An 18,527-nucleotide genomic window follows, 5' to 3' on the forward strand; every position below is an offset into this window, starting at 1 on the left:
TGCCGGTGAGAGCAGGTTTTGTGTGAAGAATATGTAGTACTAAACTATACTGCTATTTTAACAAAAATTAACAATTATAACCATTACTTTTTTTTATTCAAGTATTTAAAGGATGACTAAATTCCTTCAATGAAAAATCATTTAACAATAGACTAGGTGAAAATCCACAGCAGGTCGCCTTTGAGACCACGCTGTGATGTACTTGAGACATTTTAAAAGAAGCAGCCTTCTTAAACTTTCCCTTTTTCCCCAGTACACAATTCTAAGGAGCTTATCAGTGCTGAGTGCATGCTGTGACCTTAATAGGAAAAGGCTACTAGTAAACCATCCTGAGAACTTGAAGTACTTCTTCTATTTTTAAGGGTCGGCTGGGCTCCTACAGGGGGAATCACTAAGACCATGTCTATTTATTGTTCTCAAAGACAGTATTATGTATGCAATTGTCAGATCAAATTCACCTGTTTGTCTGGAGTTTTCATAACCAAAGAGAGTATGTGTGGTATTCAAGACCATTTTAGGTTTGTTTGTAGGTGTTTTGTGATATTGAAAAGAAAATGGAGACAAACTTATTACTTTAAGAGTTCCTTATGGAGGCCTTATGAATTTTTTCATTGTCTCCAACCAAACTTACAGTCAATGGCTGCAAGTGTTTATTCTATCACTAGGATGTAAACGAGAATTTTAGTAGTGTTTTCAACTGTTGGCTATAAACTAATGATCAAGTGGGATTGAGATCGTGTACTAGTGATCCACTTTCACTGCCGGACAGTATCTGATCTGAACTTACCAGAAGATGGTGGAACTGTTACATGCTAGAGTGGTGATTATAGGATTAATCCTGGTCCAGTGTCTCTCTGTATCACTGGGTAAGTTTTCTTTTTAACCTTCTGTTGTACTAATTTGAGAATTTAACTTGAAATATCTGGACAGTAGATTATTTAGAATTGCTTCAACTTCAGATTACCTCTTATACAGCAAAAGATGAATTAAGAAAGAAATTGGAATACAGTATATAGACATTGTATCAGAAGTCAGTCATGATATTTCATGGATTTAAATGTTCATTAAAAACGTTTATACTTAACTTTGTTAATCAATTTACCATAGCATCTATCAATAAGCAAGTCTTGAAAAAAATTGTATTTATCATCTCTCCTTTGCTCCTCCCCCACAAACACGTACAAAAAGGTTGAGAAATCGGTCTGGCTGGCCCATGTCCATGTCTGTCTGTCTCTCCTACTTTTGTTCATCGCATTTATTAACCATAACTTTTCAAATACGAAACATCAAATTTAAAGCTCATCCATGGTTGCCACAAAGGTCAGGAGTTCATCATGACTCTGACATGAGGTCATTCAATTAACCTAAGGTCACATCAACATCACATTTATAAAAGAAAAAAAGGGCCCTGTGGTTATTTCAAAACCTAGACAACCAGCTCTTGCCATGTTTATTGCATTTTTTCTATAACTAAGTTCTTTTTAAGTTATGTGTTTGTAGTAGTAATACATGTGTACTAGTATGCTGAATCAGATGCAGATGATCATAAAATAAAATAAGATAAATATTCATGCTTTCAGAGTTTTGGATGTCTTCTACGTAGTATATAAAATCTTGGTCGAGAGGCAATCCTTAAGTTTGACATACATAAGTACTTATTAAATTGTTAGTAGTTACTGACGCTGCAGTGAGCACAAGCTTTTCTAAAGAAGGGGGGGGGGGGTTTATAAAAAAGCGTAAACTGTTCCAAGTTATGTTATACTCGTATAACATAGGTAGAAATTAAATTTATTCCATATAATTAAATTTTCTAATATTAAATTCAGAAAATAAGGCCCATTATTTAGTATAAGGTGTTAATTTGTACAAAATTTAAACGTGACGTCAAGCGGACTAATACGTTTCACATGCGCGTCGCATTGTGACGTAGGCAAGTTATGTTATACGATATATATTTGTTTAGCCAATCAAATGAGGCGTTACAATCAGAATTGAATTATTTCTGGATACATCATTTCTTGTACATATATGACTAGCATTAAGTGATGTACTTGATTTAGCGGAATCCGCTCTCTGCAAAAAGTGATAGAAAGAATACAGAGCCCAATGTAACACAATTTGATTGACCTTAATCTTTGGCAAAGATGTTGCAATTTTTGTGTAATATGCGTCTACATTATTCAAACAATTAAGTGACGTTTGTTGATGCAGTATTTTTCTGTATAGTATCAATGACCTGTGTTGAGGTGCCGTTTTTCTGTATAGTATCAAAGACTTGTGTTTAGGTGCCGTTTTTCTGTGTGGTATCAATGACTTGTGTTAAGGTGCCATTTTTCTGTGTGGTATCAATGACTTGTGTTAAGGTGCCGTTTTTCTGTGTGGTATCAATGACTTGTGTTGAGGTGCCGTTTTTCTGTATAGTATCAAAGACTTGTGTTGAGGTGCCGTTTTTCTGTGTGGTATCAATGACTTGTGTTTAAGGTGCCGTTTTTCTGTGTGGTATCAATAACTTGTGTTGAGGTGCCGTTTTTCTGTATAGTATCAAAGACTTGTGTTGAGGTGCCGTTTTTCTGTATAGTATCAATGACTTGTGTTGAGGTGCCGTTTTTCTGTGTGGTATCAATGACTTGTGTTGAGGTGCCGTTTTTCTGTATAGTATCAAAGACTTGTGTTGAGGTGCCGTTTTTCTTTGTAGGTGCTGTGGACAAGGACCTGCTGGAGACCTGCTGTTTGAAGGGAACACAGTATGCCACAGACTCGGACACATGTGAGGGGTACTCCACGACTGTTCCCGGGGTGGGGGTCGGGGACCAGTTCAGCTGTCTTTCCATCCTTAAGGTCTGCTGCATGAAGCAGAAGCAGAGAGACCAGTGTCAGAGCGGCAAGACAGACGCCCAGAACTTTGGCCGCTGTGCCATCAGAGATGACATGTTCGGAGCAGAGCAATATAAGGTTTCGTGTGTGCATGTCTAAATTAATTATAAAAAATCCCCACTTTATGTTTGTAGACTTTATTTTTTGCTACAGTTATGTATAGACGAAGTAGACTTTCTTGTCATCTGCTTTTACCTCTGACTCAGTCACAAATGTTGTAAACCAATTTTCCCTTAAGTAACAGTAACTGTTATGAAATGGTTTGATACATTTAGTTTTTACAACAAAGCCTACTCAGAAGCCAGTTTTTAAAGTTGCATGCCAAAAAAAATTGGAAGCTGTTTTTGAAAACCTTATTGTCACAATGCTTTCCATGGCCAATGTTTCTTGTACAGTGGGGCCTCAGATATTCGGACGCCAGATAACTGGACGCTTCAGTTTACGGACGATTTTATTTGGGAACATATTTTTTTATACGTTATTTGGTCTCATTTATCCGGAATTCTGCGTTCCGGATCCGGACGGTTGTTTTTACCACAAAACACTGATTTACTACCAATCTTGCTTCATTTAACCGGTGGTAAAAATTGATGATACCCTAATCAGTACAAAAGATTACCCCTGTCAATTAAGTTTCACACATTTTTTACGTGGTAGACCCTCATGAGTAGCTTGTAGAAACACACTGACTTCCCAAATCACTTTCAAAAATTGGAAAATTGCGAAACAGTGTATCACACACACATCACGCTTGGACACAAAGAATTTAGCTAGATTCGGTTACCATTATTGTCCGGTTAATATTTCTTTTATGACAAAATAATCAAATAAAGCAGAGTTCTTTATATCTAAAAACGTTCATATCAACAGACAACTCTAGCATGTGTTGCTATATGGTATGAAAGGCAAAAAAACCTAATATCAACACTGGGAGCCATTGTATACAAATACATTATCATTCATGACAACTGCTTACAATAGACACATTTCAGATATCCAGACGCTTCACCTATCCGGACGATTAGACTTAGGAACGAAAGTGTCCGGATAACTGAGGCTCCACTGTATATAAATAAAGAGCAACTCAGTGTCTTTCGTTATTGACATGATGTTCTATTTTTAGGAGTGCTGTAACTGTTGTCAGCTGGGATTGACTACTAGGACTATGAGAGGAGACTGCTCACTGTTACAGAGGGAGAACTTTGGGGGGCCGTGTGACGCCACCTTCAGCGAGTGTTGTCTGGGGTCAGCATCACTCAACAGTGAGTACCAAGTATCTCAAAGCACTCAACAGTGAGTACCAAGTATCTCAAAGCACTCAACAGTGAGTACCAAATATCTCAAAGCACTCAACAGTGAGTACCAAATGTCTCAAAGCACTCAACAGTGAGTACCAAGTATCTCAAAGCACACAACAGTGAGTATCAAGTATCTCAAAGCACTCAACAGTGAGTACCAAATATCTCAAAGCACTCAACAGTGAGTACCAAATATCTCAAAGCACTCAACAGTGAGTATCAAATATCTCAAAGCACTCAACAGTGAGTACCAGTTATCTCAAAGCACTCAACAGTGAGTACCAAGTATCTCAAAGCACACAACAGTGAGTACCAAGTATCTCAAAGCACACAACAGTGAGTATCAAGTATCTCAAAGCACTCAACAGTGAGTACCAAATATCTCAAAGCACTCAACAGTGAGTACCAAATATCTCAAAGCACTAAACAGTGGGTACCAAATATCTCAAAGCACTCAACAGTGAGTACCAGTTATCTCAAAGCACTCAACAGTGAGTACCAAGTATCTCAAAGCACACAACAGTGAGTACCAAGTATCTCAAAGCACACAACAGTGAGTACCAAGTATCTCAAAGCACTCAACAGTGAGTACCAAGTATCTCAAAGCACTCAACAGTGAGTACCAAATATCTCAAAGCACTCAACAGTGAGTACCAAGTGTCTCAAAGCACTCAACAGTGAGTACCAAATATCTCAAAGCACTCAACAGTGAGTACCAAATGTCTCAAAGCACTCAACAGTGAGTACCAAACATCTTAAAGAACTCAACAGTACCATATATTTCAAAGCACTCAATGGTGAGTACCAAATATCTCAAAGCACTCAACAGTAAATTCTGTGTATCTCAAAGCACTCAACAGTTAGTACTCAATATCTCAAAGCACTCAACAGTGAGTACCATACATCTCAAAGCATTCAACAGTGAGTATTATGTATCTCAAAGCACTCACTACTGACAACAGTATTTACTATATATCTCAATACACTCAGTGAGTATTATATATCTCAAAGAATGCAACAGTGAGTATAATGTATCTCAAAGCATGCAACAGTGAGTATTATGTATCTCAAAGCATGCAACAGTGAGTATAATGTATCTCAAAGCAATCATCAGTGAGTTCAAGTTAACTCCAAGCACCCAGCAGTTAGAACCATTAAACGTTTTCTTGATTTAAAAACACAATAATATTATCAGGATACAATCCGGCCGTGCATCATAATCTGTGTACGTCTGTATTCCAGGCACCACGCCGGTGAATGACATTGATGAGTGTGCCATCCACCGCGGACACATCTGTGGACAGATCTGTGTGAACACGATCGGTAGTTATCGCTGCGAGTGTAACCCAGGGTTTACCTTACACAGCGATGGAAGCACCTGCATTGAAGATGAACGTACGAGTCTTTTGAATTCTTAAGTTGTAAAATCGAACTGTATATTATGCAAATAAATTGTTCCATTTAAAAAAAAAAAAATTACAATAATGCATTATAATTGTTTTGTTGAGGACCAAGAGTTTTTGTACCTTTGGTATACAAATTTGTATAAGAAAAAAGAATGATATGGTTTAATATGGACAACATGTTACAATATGGAAATTATTGTAAATTGTATAACATGCTGTCCACAAACATAAAACAAGGTGGATGTAATTAAATGTAATCAAATGTAATTAAATTTGATCTATTTTGGAATGTTTTTTTTACGCAGCTGATAGATGTGAGAGCTACAACCCCTGTCAACAGCGATGTGTTGAAGATGAAAATGGCATCAGCTGTGCCTGTAACCAAGGTTATGCACTGCAAGCAGATGGCATCAACTGTCAAGGTCAGTGCCTATCTCAAGGACATGTTCAGACAACAATGCTTAATTAGATAACTTGTATAAATAAAGCCATTCTGGTACATGTATTGCCATTATATTTCTTGGTATCAAATGTTAATGTTTTGTGGTTTAATTAATAGTTTGAAACAAAATCTTTTAAAACTTTAAATAGTTATTGTTCAGAATGTCAATTTTACTAATGTGAACTATGCCTAATAGGGCTGATTGGTCGTGGACTCGTGTCCAGATTAAGACTCTATCAATCTCTGTGGACTCGTGGCCAGATTAAGACTTTATCAATCTCTGTGGACTCGTGGCCAGATTAAGACTTTATCAATCTCTTTTAGAAGAGCTCTGCATAAAAGATATAGAAAATGTTCCAATTTTAAATCTAAATTTTCCTCTACTAAAGAATTATTTATGGCTTTAGAAATCACATCTAAAATTATACTAGATAGACCTGATGGTGAATTTGTTGACCATTCAGTGCCCCCCCCCCCCCCCTTTAAGGTCAGACGACACGTTCCTCAAGAATCTTTTTCGTATCTCCTCGTAATAAAGAGTTCCAATAAAAATATTAATGTTATAATTATTTTGAAAATGATTAAAATTAAATTGAATGTGTTTATGTGTCTAGATGGCCGAGTGGTTAGAACCGTGGCCGCTCACTGCCAGAAGCGTATAGGTTCTAGAGGTCGTGAGTTCAAAGCCCCGCCCGGCCGAGATAGGGTTCCAATAAAGTGAATTTTACTGTGCTGTAGATGTATATTTATTTTTATATCAGCAATTCAAGTGTATTTTCAAGAAGATTATATAGGAAATTGCATACTCTAGTATTTTGCAGAAATGCCTGGTAAGGTATCCTAATTTTTTGCAAGAAAGCTTGTCAAAGTAGTGGTAAACCATCAACAAATTCCTGGAAAGAGTTATATAAAATTGAGGAACGTGTCATCTGACCTTAATAGAACATAATGTATAAATATTATTCCATTATTTTGCTGTATTCTTTGAGGGCTGTGTTTTACAATACAGATATTGATGAGTGCGCATCGGGATCAGCAAACTGCCCCCAGGGTCAGGGATGCTATAACCAGGAGGGGTCGTATCGGTGTCGAGCCTGTCCCCCGGGGTCAGAGGTTGACCCGGCCACAAGGGTTTGTCGAACGGTCCCCCAGTGTACCCGTGGGTTCTCCTATAACACAGCCACAGGCTCATGTCAAGGTAGGAAATCTTTGTGGGCTTATGGACAACAAACTAAAACCATCTAGGATACTAGTGATCAATAAATATTAAAAATTCTTATAATTGCATAAAATATGAATAGAATTGAAAGAACATAAATATACCGGTATTTTATGTATTAAGGTAAAAAAAAATTTCTTAGGCTTATACAAATATATATTAGTAGATATAAGAAACTACATAATTACACTGCTGATACATAGTGAACAATTCATACACATACCCGGTACACATATTACACTGCTGATGAATATGGAAGAGTGTTCCTATTACCAGCATATTGATTACATTATTACAAATGATTACACTGCTGATAAAAATGAAATATTATCCTTCTGTTGTTACAGTATTACACATGATTACAATGCTGATAGATATGGATGATTGCACTACATATCCGTTTTTCAATTACTTTATTACACAGTCATGATTACACTGGTGACAAATATGGATGAGTGCGCTTCTTTTCCTAACGTTGAGTACATTATTAAACATGATTATATTGCTGATATATGTAGACTTAAAAGTTTACCTCTGAGTAAATATATCATCATGTTTATAACATTATTACCGGTACACATGAACACACTGATGATAGATATACATTAGTGTGCTTATTATCCTTATGTTGATTACATTATTACACATGATAACATTGCTGATAGAGATGGATGAGTGTGACTCTTATCCTTGTGTTTATAACATTATTATACATGATTACACTGCCTGATAGAGATGGATGAGTGTGTCTCTTGATCTTGTGTTTATAACATTATTACACATGATTACACTGCTGATAGAGATGGATGAGTGTGTCTCTTATCCTTGTGTTTATATAAACAGTAAAATGCTTTCTTTGGTGATTCATTCGGGATATGAAGGTACCGACATTGCAGGAAAAATACGCGGGTTATGTAAATTTTTCCTGCAATGATCGCTACATTTATAACCCGCAAGAATCATCAAAGAAAGCATTTTATTGTTTATATTAACATCTTTCTTTAACTAATTAATAAACTGATTATGAAAAGTTAGTAAAATTCACTAAGTTACTAGTAATGTACAAATTTAAAGTATGTTAGCAAAAAGAAACAGCCAAATCGTCTCCTGTGAGACTTTGAGTCTGGCATCGTCATGATTATTTCGTGCAGTCTGGGATTTTACTGAGGTTGCTTTAGGTTCAGACCAATCGATAAACAGGGCACGTCAATTTCAGTCCTGTCACTTTCAGACGCTGTAGATTTCGACCAATCGAGAAATAGGGCGTGTAGATTTCAGTCTGGCTGTTTCTATAGAGCTATGAATTAACTATAAGTTTCCGTAAGAAATAGAGGAAATTATGCTTGGAAGATGTAAATATAACATTATTACACGACTTCACTGCCTGATAGATACGGATGAGTGTGCAGCTGATTTGGACACCTGTACGGAGAGACAGCGCTGTGAGAACACGGTCGGATCCTTCGTTTGTCGCAGGATCCTTGGATGTGGGACGGGATACTCCATGGTAGAAGAGACTCAAACTTGTAGAGGTAGGCAGTATTAGACTTTGTACTCTCATAAATTTTTGCCTTTTTAAAACAATATACTGAATTTCAGAAGAGACACACATTCAAAGAGATAGATAGTACAAAGCTTTACACTCTTTGCCCAATTCAAATGAAATTCTGAATTTCAGAAGAATCAATTACAAACTGGTAGATGTAGATGACAGAAATGCTATGATCTCCCATGGCTCTATTTTTTTTAAAACTATTACATACACTAGAGCCAAAATTAAATACACATACATGTATATTATTATGTGTATTTTTATTGTAATATTCATAAAACAAATTGAACTTCATGCAAGGATGTGTGGCTGGAGATAGGACTTGATGGACTGATATTGCTGATTTCAGATATTGATGAGTGTGCCCTGGGGACTCATAACTGTCCCAATGGCTATGAGTGTCTGAACATTGAGGGCTCATTCAGGTGTAGACAGCCCGCCTGTCAGCGAGGGACTCGGTTCTCAGGGGCCACCGGGCGGTGTGAGCCCATCAATTGTCCCCGGGGGAGGGAGGCGGACTCACTAGGAATGTGTGTGGGTGTGTACCTCTATTGAAGTATCCACAGTATTCATAACCATCCTTACTACTTGATTTATTGTTCCATAAACTGATTACAAAGATTTTTTGATTTTTTTAATGAGTGTATACTTGTTATTCCCATGAATAACCAGGTTAACTTTGAGTAGTATTCTAATAGGTAAATTTTATTTTGATTTAAAATGATATTTTTATGTAAATGAATCAACTGTCCAATGTCATGTGTTCAGAAGAATTAATATTTAATCACTGACAACAAAAATTTATGCATAGTTTATTTTGTAACCATATTTTGGAAGAAAAGTAATTTTTGTAACTTCATAGCGCATACATACATTTTATGAGATAATACAAGGGTGTCCTCTTTTTGACTCTGTACACAGATATAGACGAATGTAAACAGTCAGGGGTCTGTCTCCCCACGGAGCGCTGTATCAACACCTACGGTTCGTACCGCTGTATCCGTGACACTTCCTGTCCCGTGGGTCACCAGGTCAACCCCCTCACCAAGGCCTGTGAAGGTGATTACATTGATCCTTTGTTTTCCTTATGAATTAGTTGTGATATTATTTCAGACATTGATGAGTGTGCTCAAGTGTATAAACTCAATAATACACCTGTCTAATCATTTGTTTTCTTTATGAATGAGTTGTGATTTTAATTTCAGACATTGATGAGTGTGCTCAAGTGTATAAACTCAATAATACATCTGTCTTATTATTTGTTTTCTTTATGAATGAGTTGTGATTTTAATTTCAGACATTGATGAGTGCGCTCGAGGTGTACACACCTGTGAGAGTGACCAGGAGTGTGTTAACACGGCAGGGAGCTTTGGATGTACCTGTGGGGCGGGGTACCGTCGAGACTCCCAGGGCAACTGTGAAGGTGAAAGAAAAAGATTTCTTTTTCATATTAAATCTGCAGCAAATTACACGTATAACAGTAATATCTCAGGGGTTATCAATGTATTCAATCATTTCTTAACAAACCAATAAATGTAAACTAACAGACTGTAAAATTATTCCACCACTTTTTTTTTTAGCAGTTTATCAGCTTTTGCATAGAATAATTTTGTCATTAAGTCTATTTTTATTAATTAAAACCATTTTAGTAACTTATAAACTTAGATATTCACAATAAATTTTCTCGCGTGGGAATAAAAGTTGGTTTACTGTATCAGGAAGAAAAACACAAAAAAAAGGTTTTATATGTTTGTATACAAATTCGAGGGCATTAAATATTTTGCAAAGACATTTTCATGAATGCTTTAATGTCCTTCTAATTAACCTCTACACAAATGTTGAAAACAAATTTTGCTGTAACAACTTTTTTGTTATAAAGTAAAACTCGGTTATAGCGAAGTCCTAAGGACCAATGGATTTACTTCGTTATATCCGTAATTCGTTATATATGTATAACAAATTCGTAATAATAACAATAGCAAATTCACTATATACATGTTTTCTTTCACCAGACTATAATTAGCTCACCTGAGCTGAAAGCTCAAGTGAGCTATTCTGATCACATTTTGTCTGTCTGTCTGTAAACTTTTCACATTTTCAACATCTTCTCAAGAACCAATAGGCCTATTTAAACCAAACTTGGCACAAAGCATCCTTAGACTAAGGAAATTTAAAGTTATGAAAATTAAGGACCAAGCCCTCTGACAAGGGGAGATAATAAGGAATTAATTAATATTTTCAAGAAATTTTCAAAAATCTTCTCCTCAAGAACCATTTGGCCAGGAAAGCTGAAACTTGTGTGGAAGCATCCTCAGATAGTGTAGATTCAAAGTTTTGAAAATCATGACCCCCCAGGGTAGGATGGGGCCACATTGGGGGGTTTGACTTTTTACAAAGGAATTTATAGAGTAAATCTTTAAAAATCTTCTTCTCAATAACTGTTAGGCCAGGAAAGCTGAAACTTATGTGGAAGCATTCACAGAAAAGTGTAGATTTAAAGTTGTGAAGATCATGACCCCCAGGGGTAGGTTGGGGCCACAATGGAGGTTCAAATTTTTACATAGGAACATATGAAGTAAATCTTTAAAAATCTTCTATGAAACAGTTTGGCCAGGAAAGCTGAAACTTATGTGGAAGCATCCTCAGGTGGTGTAGATTAAAAGTTGAGAAAATCATGACCCTTGGGGGGTAGGGTGGGGCCACAATGGGGAGGGTTGATTTTTAACATAGGAATATATAAAGTAAATCTTTAAAAATCTTCTTCTCAAGAACTATTTGGCGAAACTTCTGTGGAAGCATCCTAAGGTAGTGTAGATTCAGAGTTGTGAAAATCATGACTCCCAAGATAGGGTGGGGCTACCATGGGGGTGGGTTGAATTTTTAAATAGGAATATATAGAGTAAATCTTAAAAAATCTTTTAAGAAATCATTTGTCCAGGAAAGCTGAAACTTGTGTGGAAGCATCACAAGTTAGTGAAGATTCAAAGTTGTACCCCACCCTACCCCTGGGGGTAGGGTGGGGCCACGATGGGGGGTGGGGGGGGGGGTCAATTTTTTACATCGAAATGTATAGAATAAATCTTTAAAAATCGTCTTCTCAGAAACTATTAAGCCAGGAAAGCTGAAACTTGTTTGGAAGCATCCTCAGGTAGTGTAGATTCAAAGTTGTGAAAATCATGATTCATTGAGGGCAGAGTGGAGCCACAATGGGGTGGAATTTTTACATAGAAATATTAAGAGTACATCTATAAAAATCTTCTTCTCAGAAACTAATCAGCCAGGTGATTATTTAATATTGTTTAGATTTTGGCTTCTGGGTGATTTTTGGACGATTAGGTCTCACAAGGGGTTAAGGGTATGATGTAGGTTTATATCCCATATATAAACAATTGTTTAGGATCTTTTTGAGAGCTGCAATGCTCAACATGTGATATTACTATAAAAGATGATTTTATAGTTAGAAAAGGGACTAATGATAATAAACATATTAAGAATATCCAATGGAAAAAATTGATTTTATTTATACAGGATCTACATGTGTTATACTACATTGTCCAGATAGTTTGTAATATGACTCCATTAAGCTGATTTTATCATGCCTATTGTTGCTCAGGTGAGCATTGTGGCCTATGTACCTCTTGTTTTTGCTTATTGAGGCTTAAACTAAACATACATTACTTTGATACCTTTAATAATTGGATTGTGAATTAAAAAAGCATGAAAATAAATTCATTCAAACTATTATGTTAAATAGTAATGCAAACTTTTTAAAATGTAAAGAAATTCATTATAAAATTAAAAGTTAAAGTTAAATTTCATTATTATTCACCGCTACTGGACTTCAAATCAGTTCGCTATATCTGTAAATTTGTTATATCCAAATTCGTAATAACCGTAAACTTTTGCAAAGATTTGTTAAGTATTCTACCGGGGACTCAAAAAAACTTCGCTATATCCAAAAATTGGCTATATCAGTGTTCATACTAAACAAGTTTTACTTTATTTGTTTCAGATATCAATGAGTGCTCTTATGGCAACATTTGTCCTTATAATGGAGTCTGTGAAAATACACCAGGAAGTTACAAATGTAACTGTAATGCTGGCACTGAACAAAAGGGGAGCTCCTGTGTAGGTATGTTATACCTGTAATGCTGGCTCTGAACAAAAGGGGAGCTCCTGTGTAGGTATGTTATACCTGTAATGCTAGCACTGAACAAAAGAGGAGGTCCTGTGTAGGTATGTTATACCTGTAATGCTAGCATTGAACAAAAGAGGAGCTCCTGTGTAGGTATGTTATACCTGTAATGCTAGCACTGAACAAAAGGGGAGCCCCTGTGTAGGTATGTTATACCTGTAATGCTAGCACTGAACAAAAGAGGAGGTCCTGTGTAGGTATGTTATACCTGTAATGCTGGTACTGAACAAAAGGGGAGCTCCTGTGTAGGTATGTTATACCTGTAATGCTGGTACTGAACAAAAGGGTGCTCCTATGTAGGTTAGTAACTCTAATGCTGTTTATGAACAAAATTTGACCTTTATCTTTTAGATATTGATGAGTGTAAGGATAGGAACCGATGTGAACACAGCTGTGTGAATGTGGTGGGATCCTACGAATGTACCTGTAGACCAGGCTACCAGCTTAACCCAGATAAACGCACCTGTTCAGGTAAGCGGTCCGATTTCACATCCAAATATTTCACGCAAATCTCACATGAGGTGATTTTATGTTAGTAAATAAGACGAGGGGGTGTACTGTTTTACCCTTGTGTGTCTGTCTGCCCATCTGTCTGTCTAACTGTCTGTCGGTAACAGAAATTTCTGTTGTATTTTTCTCAGCAACTATTTATTTCAGATGCTTGAAATTTTAAAACACTATTTGTTAAGGCATGCCATATCGTGGGATATTCACCAGTCGGATGTCAACTTCCTGTTAAATGACAACTTTATTAATTTTAGCCTAAATTTTCAAACAAATTTTCCTCAAAGATTTCTCAACAACTATTTATCACAGATGCTTGAAATTTTTACACACTATTTGTTAAGACATGCCATATCGTGGGATATTTTTGTACCAGTCAGATGTCCACTTCCTGTTAAATGACATCTTTGTTTATTTTTAGCCTCAATTTTCAAACAAATTTTCCTCAAAGATTTCTCAACAACTATTATCACAGATGCTTGAAATTTTTACACACTATTTGTTAAGGCATGCCAAAACGTGGGATTTATTTTTGTACCAATCATATGGGTATAGTCCACTAATGCATTTTCCATATAGGCGGTAATGTTAACGTTATGGTTCATATCTCCGGCCCTAATTTTTGTTCAGCAATGAGGGACCTCTTGAATGAAAGCTCATCAAATTGTCTCTTTCCTGTTAAAATTTCGTGGTTTGAAGTCAGATTCATTTTCCAGCAAAATGCGTCTGTATTGAAAAACTCTGAAAATGAAAGTAAAATTAGGGAATTTCTTGGTTTTGTAAAGGATGTACATCAAACAATTTCAATTCTTTTCTTCAAATGATAATTCAATTTTGACACTTGTTTTTAAAATTGCAAATCGTCTTTTCTGACATGTGTCAAGCATTCTGATTTAAAATGTCCCAATAAATGTATATACACTGTGCAAGTATAGGAACTATTTTGCTTATTAAAAGGCACTACTTTGTTGTTCTACCGATTCCAAAAATAGTTAGAGGGATAAACCAATATGCCAAGTTCCTGTCAAATGTTGACTTTGCTTATTTTGCATATTCACATCAGAGATGTGGTATTACCGTACTAGTGAGTGTTGGCTCACAGATATCTTGTTTTGTAATGTTTAGCAAAAGTTTTCCTCGTAAAATTTATCGGAAAATTTCATGTGAATTTCCTGCAAATGTTCTTTTCACATGTCTATTTGTGGCAAAATTATTTGTAAACCTATGGTAACCTGTATCTTTTATAAAGGCATTGATGATTGCCAGTTGTATTCTGTAAAAATGATAATGATGGGCTTATTTAGGTGATGCCTTGTCTCATTGAGCTCTGTAATCTTTGATTACCTGGGTACCTATGTTTTACAGCTCTGTATTCTCTGATTACTTGAGTACCTATGTTTTACAGCTCTGTAATCCTTGATTACCATTGGTACCTATGTTTTACAGCTCTGTAATCCTTGATTACCATTGGGACCTATGTTTTACAGCTCTGTAATCCTTGATTACCATTGGGACCTATGTTTTACAGCTCTGTAATCCTTGATTACCATTGGGACCTATGTTTTACAGCTCTGTAATCCTTGATTACCATTGGGACCTATGTTTTACAGCTCTGTAATCCTTGATTACCATTGGGACCTATGTTTTACAGCTCTGTAATCCTTGATTACCATTGGGACCTATGTTTTACAGCTCTGTAATCTTTGATTACCTGGATACCTATGTTTTACAGCTCTGTAATCTTTGATTACCATTGGTACCTATGTTTTACAGCTCGGTAATCTTTGATTACCTATTGGTACCTATGTTTTACAGCTCTGTAATCTTTGATTACCTGGGTACCTATGTTTTACAGCTATGAAATCTTTGATTACCTGGGTACCTATGTTTTACAGCTCTGTAATCTTTGATTACCTGGGTACCTATGTTTTACATCTCTGTAATCTTTGCTTACCTGGGTACCTATGTTTTAAAGCTCTGTAATATCTTATTACCTGGGTACCTATGTTTTACAGCTCTGTAATCTTTGATTACCTGGGTACCTATGTTTTACAGCTCTGTAATCTTTCATTACCTGAGTACCTATGTTTTACAGCTATGAAATCTCTGATTACCTGAGTACCTATGTTATACAACTCAGTAATCTTTGATTACCTGGGTACCTATGTTTTACAGCTATGAAATCTTTAATTACCTGAGTGCCTAGGTATTACAGCTCTGTGATCTTTCATTACCTGAGTACCTATGTTTTAGCTATGAAATCTTTAATTAGGGCCCCGCAAGGATTGGCGGGTGCCCTATAGTAATCACTCTGTCCGTCCGTCCTTCTGTCCGTCCGTCTGTCACTCTTCCGTCCACAAATTTCCTGTTTTTTTCTAATTACTTTTTTTATGGTTGCCCAATCAAGTTCAAATTTGGTATGGTAGTTCAGTGGGCAGAAATACATATTTTGATGCTAAGTTTGGTTCTCTATGTCTTCTGGTTTGGAGCTGGGGTGGTGGGGTAGATTCCTAACTATGCATAAGAATGAATGGGCAAAGAGAGATAACTGCTGAGAATGAATGGGCAAAGAGAGATAACTGCTGAGAATGTTACCATTATATACATAGAAGGCTGTGCAATATTTGTCCTTTGGGATTAATTAACCTTCCACAGGAAGAAAATCATAAGCTTTATTTTTATCTGTCACATTTAGATTAATTACTGCACTGCCTGTGTCTGCAAATGAGCTTTGTTTTAAAGTTAAGGTCAATTTTGAATGATGTGTAGTATTGTGTACATTCTTTGAAATATGGATTGAGTGATGTTTGCTTGAAGTTGAGGCAAAGCCTAGGTATCATTGCATTGGTATCAATTCTTTGTTTTTTTAGCAAATTTTATTTAACCCCCTTAATCCCGTGGATATGACTCATTGGATATTTTTTTGATATCCCACAGTTGTAACTTTACAATGGGATTTGCGTGACATAATGAAGTAAAATAATGTGGAGTTTTTTAAACAGTGTAAACATTGATTGTGGTTTATAAAACATGGGATAAATAGAATCTCATATGATTTGTAGTACAATATGATTTTTATCCAACTTGTGTGTTTTATCCCCTCACTAAGGCTCAAGAAAAAAACACTTTAATTGTTGGATGAAAATCATATCCAACTACAAATCACGAGATCCTATATATTCCAGTTCTTTACATCTTCTGTCGGGCATTTATTTTTCATCATTGTTAATATAAAGAGGATGGAATTCAAAGTTTTTTTTACTTCTCTATATTAATTGTCATAGCGGGGCCCTTCCTGACTGGTCAGTTTTCTAGTTACCTGAGTACTTATGTTTTAACTATGAAATCTTTAATTACCTGAGTACCTATGTTTTACAGCTCTGTAATCCTTGATTACCTGGGTACCTATGTTTAACAGCTCTGTAATCCTTGATTACCTGAGTACCTATGTTACAGCTATGAAATCTTTAATTACCTGAGTACCTATGTTTTACAGACATTGATGAGTGTCAGTCCTACTCCCTGCGAGGCCGAGTGTGTGGAGGGGCCTGTATCAACACCCCAGGCTCCTATATGTGTACCTGTCCCAACGGATGGAGGACACTTGGAGGGGGGAGGTCGTGTCAAGGTGAGTAACCAAGGTTGTACAAAATATATGTCTTGTGTAAAAACATTCAGAGTTTCAGTAGATGCAGTAAAATCAACTTTTAAGGTAACATTTCTTGTACTTCTTGTATAGTTTAAACCCATATTATACCAAAGTTCTGTTGTTATAAAAACTTGTGGAATAAGATTTTATTTTTGCCAAAACATAGCTCTCATACTTTTATGTTTTAAACAACTAACTCTGTACATAAGTAGTATGTTAATATGTTGTTTTGTTACCTTGCGGATATCTACAGATATTGATGAGTGTGCTGAGGGAACCTATCGCTGCACGGCTCCCGAGTCCATCTGCTTCAACACACGAGGCAGCTACAAATGTCCTCAAGTAACCTGTCCCCCGGGCTTTGTCAGGACCCCCATGGGCTCTCGCAGAAACAGGTTTTGTGTTTCTGTTGCTTAAGTCTTTTTTTTTTTTTTAAAAAGGGCTTGCTACGTTTCAAAGATAGAAAGTCCTAAATGAAATATCACACTCACAAATGTAATGATCCATGTACCGGTATTAGGAACTGCACACATTTAACTACCACATTGGATGTTGGGTTTATTTGTAAATGTATATACATGTATAATCATGATCTATGAATTTATATCTGTTTCAGTGTGAGATGTAAGCGGACTTCATTCACCTGCCAGAGAGGAGATGTAGAGTGTTTGACCGCTCCTATCTCTCTCTCCTACAACTTTCTCTCATTCCCATCCAACATAAAGATCCCAACAGATCTGTTTGCCATGTCTGGGCCTCTGACGTCCCAGAAACAGTTTGCCTGGGATCTGAAAGTCATTGATGCACGACCCCTAAAATCTGGGGTCATGGCCGTAAATAGGGGATACTTTGACCTCAAGGTTGAGAACTCTGCCCAAGCAGTGGTGTCCTTGAATTATCGGATCCAGGGGCCCCAGGACGTGGAGCTGGAACTGACCATGCAGATTACAGACCTCAGGTCTCGCTACACAGGGACGGCGGTCTCCAAAATATTCCTGTATGTGACGGGGGATAGTGTGGTGTAGGCCGGGGGGTAGGTGTTGTTTATGGGATATTTCTTCTATGTGTGCTGGTATCTGGTGTATATTGGTGTCTAGCAGAGGGTTCCACACTACGTAAAAGTATCTGATGTTTAGTTATGAGAGAAATTATTGAGTGATATTGAAATAATATTGTATAAAGAAATAAAAAATTTGGTATCTTTTATAACATCAAAATACAGGCCTTTTCCCTGTCTCACTTTCTTAGTGCTTTTTAAAAATACATTGAGTCTGTTATGTTAAGTGTTCATTTATATGCATGCATTAAAGATGTTGATTTTTCATATATATATTGCACATGAACATAATGATTTGTGTAAGAATTAGAATTAAATTTTTAAAGTAAAC

General features: G+C 36.4%; 1 protein-coding gene across 1 annotated transcript; it reads left to right on the forward strand.

Moving 5' to 3' along the window:
- Positions 1-593: 593 nt before the first annotated feature.
- LOC128158979 (fibulin-2-like) lies at positions 594-18,496 on the forward strand. Its single transcript, XM_052822000.1, has 15 exons — positions 594-866; positions 2,696-2,952; positions 3,998-4,136; positions 5,415-5,567; positions 5,884-6,000; positions 7,030-7,218; positions 8,631-8,771; positions 9,141-9,329; positions 9,713-9,850; positions 10,089-10,214; positions 12,804-12,923; positions 13,338-13,457; positions 16,987-17,118; positions 17,393-17,534; positions 17,756-18,496. The coding sequence occupies exons 1-15, from the start codon at positions 794-796 to the stop codon at positions 18,162-18,164; spliced, it is 2,445 nt and encodes an 814-aa protein (XP_052677960.1). The 5' UTR covers positions 594-793; the 3' UTR covers positions 18,165-18,496.
- Positions 18,497-18,527: the final 31 nt, after the last annotated feature.

Source organism: Crassostrea angulata, chromosome 8 (genome assembly GCF_025612915.1).
Source record: "Crassostrea angulata isolate pt1a10 chromosome 8, ASM2561291v2, whole genome shotgun sequence".
NCBI lineage: Eukaryota > Metazoa > Mollusca > Bivalvia > Ostreida > Ostreidae > Magallana > Magallana angulata.